The 6,969-nt window shown below is 45.8% G+C and overlaps 1 protein-coding gene across 1 annotated transcript; it reads right to left on the reverse strand.

The window, feature by feature from the left end:
- Positions 1-1,738: 1,738 nt before the first annotated feature.
- On the reverse strand, positions 1,739-4,467 carry LOC110532695 (transcription factor Sp5-like). Its single transcript, XM_021616789.3, has 2 exons — positions 4,263-4,467; positions 1,739-3,683 (listed from the first exon to the last, which is right to left on the reverse strand). Exons 1-2 carry the CDS (start codon positions 4,314-4,316, stop codon positions 2,508-2,510), a joined length of 1,230 nt encoding a protein of 409 aa, XP_021472464.1. The 5' UTR covers positions 4,317-4,467; the 3' UTR covers positions 1,739-2,507.
- Positions 4,468-6,969: the final 2,502 nt, after the last annotated feature.

The following is a 6,969-nucleotide window of genomic DNA, read 5'->3' on the forward strand; positions in this document are numbered from 1 at the left end:
CTGTGGGTGAGCACTGGAGATCTGGTGCATACCACTCGCACCACTTTCGCTTAGGCTCAATACCCACATTCGCCCGGCACGGGCGGAGCTCAGGCCTAGGACGCACTGCACCCTCCCAGTGCCCCGGAGACACAGCACGCAGCGCCGGCACAGGATACCCTGGGCCGAAATGGCGTACCGGAGACCAAACACGCTGGGCCGGCACAACACGCCCTGGCTGGATGCCCACTCTCGCATGGCACTTGCGGGGGGTTGGCCGATAGCGCACCGGGCTATGAGCGCGTACTGGCGACACCGTGTGCTTGACTGCATAACACGGTGCCTGACCAGTACTGCGCTTCTTCCGGTAAGCACGGGGAGTTGGCTCAGGTCTATCGCCTGACTCCGCCAATCTCCCCGTGCCCCCCCCCCCCCCCCCCCCCAATGTTTTGGGGCTGCCTCTCGTGCCCCCTTGCGCTGCCTCTCGTGCCTGTTGCGCTGCCTCTCGTGCCTGTTGCGCTGCCTCTCGTGCCTGTTGCGCTGCCTCCAGTTCTTCCTTGGGGCGGCGATATTCCCCAGCTTGTGCCCTGGGTCCCTTGCCTTCCAGTATCTCCTCCCAAGTCCAGAACCCTCTGCTCCAGGTTACCACGCTGCTTGGTCCTTTATTGGTGGGTAGTTCTGTAATGGTTTTCCTCCTCTTCTGAGGAGGAGTAGGAAAGATCGGACCAATGCACAGCGTGGTAAGTGTCCATATTTTAATTAAAGAAAACCGAACCAAAAGAACAAGAGAAAAAAATGAAAACCGAAACAGTCCTGTATGGAAAAACACAGACACAGAAAACAACTACCCACAAATCATAGTGGGAAAACAGGCTGCCTAAGTATGGTTCTCAATCAGAGACAATGATAAACAGCTGCCTCTGATCGGGAACCATACCAGGCCAAACACAGAAATACAAAAACATAGAACAACACATAGAATGCCCACCCCAACTCACGCCCTGACCAAACTAAAATAGAGACATAAAAAAGGAACTAAGGTCAGGACGTGACAGTAACACGGCTGTGATATAGAATACAGGGGCTGGGAAAATTGGGAGGAGGCTAATGGGAGAGAAAGCCCCTTAAAATTGAGAGGGTAAGGCTGGGGGAGAGGGGAGGCTGGGAGATAGAAAGAGGTGAGAGAGGGGGTGAGGCTTGGGGAGAGGGTGAAGCTGGGAGCTAGAGAGGGGGGATGAAGAGGAAAAATCAAAGGGCTTTCCTGTCACCACTGGGGTGGTCTAAGCAACAGGGGGGTCTGCGCAACGGGGGTCCCATTCAAAGGGGGAGTCCTGTCGAGTGGAGGGCCAGTGCATCTGTTGACTCAATCTCCTCAATTCAGAGAAAGTAAACAGCCATTAAAGCCACATGATTGTGAACTTGATTGCAGAAGGCGAAACAACTTCCCCTGAAAATCCCTCCCCCAAACTGCACTCAAACAGCCCCCGTCCCCCCACCAAACTACTCCCTGAACAGCCCCCACCCACCCACCCACTAAACTGCCCTCAAACAGCCCCTTGTCCCCTCTACCAAACTGCCCCCAAACAGCCCCCATCCCCCCCACCAAACTGCCCCCAAACATTACTTCACACTTCAATGATAGAATACTGAAATTCACACAATACTAGTATTAGGTGGAAGTAGGCATAGCAAGCATTTGAGCCTCACATTATCACTCTGACAAAATATGAGAAAATAACATCAGATAACATGGATTTGCTTTAGCAAGGAATTTACATTTATTAAAATGTACATGCGGTCTTAACTTGAATAAGGTTGTGCGTGAAATAAATATATACATTATTTACAAAGTCTTACAAATGTTTGTTTGTATCTACAGTATAGTAATGGCAATTCACATAATAATGAAATAACATGAATCCATTTCAACAATAATTAATAAAACATTATCACACTGATCCCGCCAATCAACCGTCAGATCAATGTATACATTTGGCCAAACAGGACATTTCTAAAATCAACCAATGTGTGGTATACTTATTTCAGATACATTTTCCTCCTCAGGTAATTAACAGTTCATTAACAAAAAGATTTCCAGATTCTAAAAGGTGAAACATGCAGAAAGTTGATTATTTGCATATTACACACATTTGCTGAATTATTTACATTTTAATATTACAAATCAAATCTAAATCCAATGAATGCCTTGGACTTTGATAGATGATCACTGTTGGAAGTATGTCATCATTAAGAGGAAAGAGTTCCTTTGATCTTGCTAATCATTTTGTGTGATAACTAGAAATGCCCATCACAGTGAATGCTCTGTATCCATATATAAATCCTAAACCTCGCCACACACTTGGCTTCCCTTGTTATGAAATACCTCTCACGACAACAGAATATGCTAGAGTATATAGTCTGTCCTCGTGGTTCGCTCCACTCCATCTCAGAGGGTCTGTGGCAGTTAGTTACAGTACAGTCACACATTGCAATCTCTTGACTCTATAATGCGGCCCTCATAGTCTGCTTTACTCTCTCTTGATATTGGCCAACAGAGAGTCTGACGTGTTCCCACAGGACCGGCTCTTCCTACTCTGGTGAGTCTTGACGTGTTTGGAGAGGTGGTCGCTCCTCATGAACCTCTTCCCGCACTGCTGGCATCCAAACCTTTTCTCCCCGGTGTGTGTTCTGAGGTGGCGCTGTAGCTCGTCGGAGCGCGTGAAGCTCTTCCCGCAGAACAGCCAGTTGCAGATGAACGGCCTCTCCCCGGCATGCCAGCGCAGGTGAGCCTTCAGGTGAGACGTCTTCTTGTACACCTTGCCGCACTCTGGGATGTGGCAGATGTGCAGTCTCTTCTTGCCAAACTCGAGTCCCCCGCCGTTGGCCTGGCAGTTGGGGCACTTGCAGCGACGGCAGCGGCGTGTGGAGGATAACAGGCCCTTGGAGGTGCCCTGGAGGAGGGCTGTGATTTGGGGCTGTTGACCCAGGACCAGCTGCCGGCCCAGGGAGAAGGCGTGGGGGTGGTTGGAGGAGCTGCTGTGGCCAGTGGTCTGGGGGAGGCTCCACCACCCCTGCTGGCCCTCCTCCCCCACGTGGTGGTGTCCTCCGGATAGATGGTGCCTGGCAGAAGAGACAGAGTTCTGGAGGAAGCTGGGGAAGTTCTGTCCCACAGAGACTGCGTTGTGTTGAGGGTAGTAGGGCGGCCCATTGGGGCCCTGGCTCTGGGACGAGAGGACCTTGACTGGAGAGAGCTCGAAGGAGTAGGCGGATGGAGGCTCGGCCGGCGGAGTCAGGGGCAGCTCGTGGTGGTGGTGGTGATGGTGGTGGTGATGGTGGAGCGCGTGGGGGTGGGGGTGAGGGCCCAGGCCAGACTGCAGACTGTGTCCACATCCAACAGGGAACTGGACCTTGGGCACCGTTAACGTCATGGCCTGGTGGGCGGCCGCGGCTGCAGTGAAGCTGGAGGCACTGAGACTAGAACTAGGGGCCACTGCCACCTCGTTGCTCCATATTTGGAACATCCCGGAGGCTGCGCCTACCCTCATGGACTCCTCATAGGGAAACTGGGAACCATCGGAGCCCACCATGGAGCCCAAAGTGCCTCCCACAACCGTCCCCCCCACCTGCCAGGCCTGGCTACAGGTGGTGGCCAAGAAGGACAGGGCGTTGGGGGCTCCCTCTGGGGATGAGCTGGGGGTCCGGTCCTGGTAGAAGATGGATAAAGAACATGGTTCACTACCTCACACTAATGAGCCAAGCTCATTAAAACTTCAAAGTCAATCAATCAAATGTATTCAGAACTCACTTTTTACATCAGAAGTTGTACAAAGTGCTTTCACAATAAGTATGATTACATTTCAGCAATTCTATTAATTAATAGTGTAAATAATTATGTTATTTCTCACGTCATACTTTTTTTTGCTGTTGAATATCAGATAACAGACGTTTGCAGATTAATGTAAACTACAATTTCGCAAATCGTTATCAATCACTAATCATTCACAATAATTAAATGATCATGATACCACGTTATTTGTTCAACATAAAACTTCCTAACATTCTTTTATTCTTTAAGATTTTACAATACTTTACGTTTTCTTAGTTATAAACGCATCAGACAGTGAATAGCCTACTGACAATCCGTGGGAAATCAAGCTTCAGAACTCTGCAATTATTAATGAGTTGTTGCGCAAGTTCTTCTTGCCACACATTTATGAGGACTCCATAAACGGTATAAGTAGAACTGCCTATACTGATCTGTATCAAAATTATTACTAACAAACCTGTAAAAAGGTGTGCAGAAAGTTGTCAGTCCGTTGTATCGTCAGAGCTGCCATCTGTTCACGGGCTCTGTCTCGCTCTTGCAACACGAGCTGCGCAGACCAGCGGCGATGGCGGTGCAGGGAAGCGCAAAAGCAAGCGCTCGGGTCAGTAAGCGACCCTGAAAATAAAAACAGTCCTATTCCGAAACAAAGTAATCCAATGTCATTCAAGTCAATTGTACTGCCCTCACTCCGTCTCGTTACAACTCATAAAATGGTCTGAATGAATGAAAAACCCAAACTCATTCCACTTTATTTGAATCCTTTTCGGTCACAAGCAGTCGCATTCAACCACAGAGCAGAGCGTGTCTTTTGAAGTGCGAGTGAGGAATTAACTATTGCAATATGAATGCTGTGTTTAATGTCAAAGGCAGTTGGGCTGCATCTCGTCTTTATAGGGCGAGAGGGTCCTCTCAACGGGGTCTCCACGAGAACCAGTGAACGAAGAGAGAGAGGGGGATGTGAGGATTATTATTTGGGGAGGGGGTTACATTGATAATAAATTAGGTTAGGGGGTGGGTTGCTCATAATTTCACTCAATTTCAACCAAATCCTGACCTCGCGAAACAACTCCTTCCTCAATTGTTCTGCATAACTTTGAGGCGTGATAAAGGTCTTCTCCAATATCCTACAATTTGAAGGAGGGATGTGCTCCCGATTTAATTTGCATATAAACTGCGTAACTGCTTTAGTATACCTGCAACCGGTATCATTATGAATAATAATATGCCAAATCATAATAAAAATAAGCATGATAATTCAATAAATATAGGGTACATTTATACAATAAAATATCCATGATAAACAGTTCATGAGCAGTTAAACTCACAAATACATGTCTTAAATTGTGTTCAATGCACCATAATGTAAAGCATTTTTTTTTTTTAGATGAGATGAATTAGCCATCACAGAGAATTTAGTGTCAAGTACATTGGTGATACACTGTATCATACCAGGGTGGGCAATACATCATCAAATCCGTTTCCAAGTCACAATCAAATAAGTTTAATCACAGAAATAACTGAAACGCTTACAATCATCTTCCCTGAATTTCTCTCTTTTTTTCTTTCTTTCTCATGGTTACACCTTCCCAGGCATTTCACTTGGGATCTGACTGTAGTGTCGGACACATAGCCCTCACGGCCGTAACATTAAATGTTTTCCCTCACAAAGATCATTGATAAAAATCGAATCAAAGCCTCCCTAATTCTCACTGCTAGGTGGGTGACACATCAAATAGGACCTGCCAGTGCTTGACTCCTTCACACTTCAGGGTCATGGAAAGGTCGTTTCAGATCTAGCACATTCAATAGAGATCGGGAGAGTTAATCTCATTCTGTAGGTCTGTTCACCATTACAATGTTGAGTTTAAATCTAAGTCTGGAGTTTACCTCATTTCTCATGTAAATGGAAGAACAAAGCCTGATCTCTTCGCAATGAACCACATTATCCTCATAGGTTGGGGGTTTTCATTCCAAGAGAATGCAGAAAACTTTGCAGATAATTCACAGACATTGTGTGTTCTTACAAAACACCAGTCTTATTAAAGACAAACTGTATATCAGTCATACTGTAAGCTACCAGTATATTTTACTTTCCAGCTACCTTATTTGTAAAAGTTTAGTTGAATGCGGACAAGGATGGGCAAGCATTAAACATTAACACCAGGCAATATTTACAAATGTTGTCACTGTCAACCTAATCTGACCACAGGAATGTTCATTATTGAACAGCTGCTATTCGTTATTATAACACTATAACATTATTGAGTTTGCCCTATGACCATTTGAGACAGAGATTATTTCCTCTGCCATTTGTAAAGAAAAAGGCTTGTAGCCAGAAGTGTGGGGCAGCGTTGCCCCTAGTATATATGTGTGTATATATGTGTATACTATATATATATACACACACACACACACACACACACACACACACACACACACACACACACACACACACACACACACACACACACACACACATACATACATACATACATATATATGTGTGTGTGTGTGTGTGTGTGTGTGCGTGCGTGCGTGCGTGCGTGTGTGTGTGTGTGTGTGTGTGTGTGTGTGTGTGTGTGTGTGTGTGTGTGTGTGTGTGTGTGTGTGTGTGTGTGTGTGTGTGTATGTATGTGTGTGTGTGTGTGTGTGTGTGTGTGTGTGTGTGTGTGTGTGTGTGTGTGTGTGTGTGTGTATGTGTGTGTGTGTGTGTGTGTGTGTGTGTGTGTGTGTGTTACAATTGGTGTAATAGAATATGGTAATGGTTTAAATAAAAAAGCAAACATCCTGAAGAAAGTGACAGAAGGGGACAGGGAATGTATAATGACTTTATATTTAAAATGTTTGATAAATTATAGGTTTATAGCTCATGCTTTGATGCAATGCTAATGCAGTGAAGGATGTTAATCACTTTGAGTAGAAGGCCTTTCATGGCCATTTTATATTGGGTCAAGAGAGAGGATCTATTACGTGGTGCATGAACATACATCATGTCATCTCAATAAATATGACCCAAATTATGCATTTAACTTAATACTACAAAGAAAAGTATGTGGCTCTCAGCTCTGAAGGATCCTGTCTACTATGCAGTAGAATTCAGCTCCTTATACAAATGTGTTGTTACACCCACCCTTTGTGAACAGTACAAGATATCCATTCAATCT

Source organism: Oncorhynchus mykiss, chromosome 9, assembly GCF_057628025.1.
Source record: "Oncorhynchus mykiss isolate SJ-2025 chromosome 9, ASM5762802v1, whole genome shotgun sequence".
Classification (NCBI taxonomy): domain Eukaryota; kingdom Metazoa; phylum Chordata; class Actinopteri; order Salmoniformes; family Salmonidae; genus Oncorhynchus; species Oncorhynchus mykiss.

Bases quoted from the DNA above. Each gene is read 5' to 3' on its own strand.
- LOC110532695 (XM_021616789.3), bottom strand. From the start codon at position 4,316: ATGGCAGCTCTGACGATACAACGGACTGACAACTTTCTGCACACCTTT. The intron at 3,684-4,262 runs GTTTGTTAGTAA...ATCTTCTACCAG, and splicing joins TTCTGCACACCTTTTTACAG to GACCGGACCCCCAGCTCATC.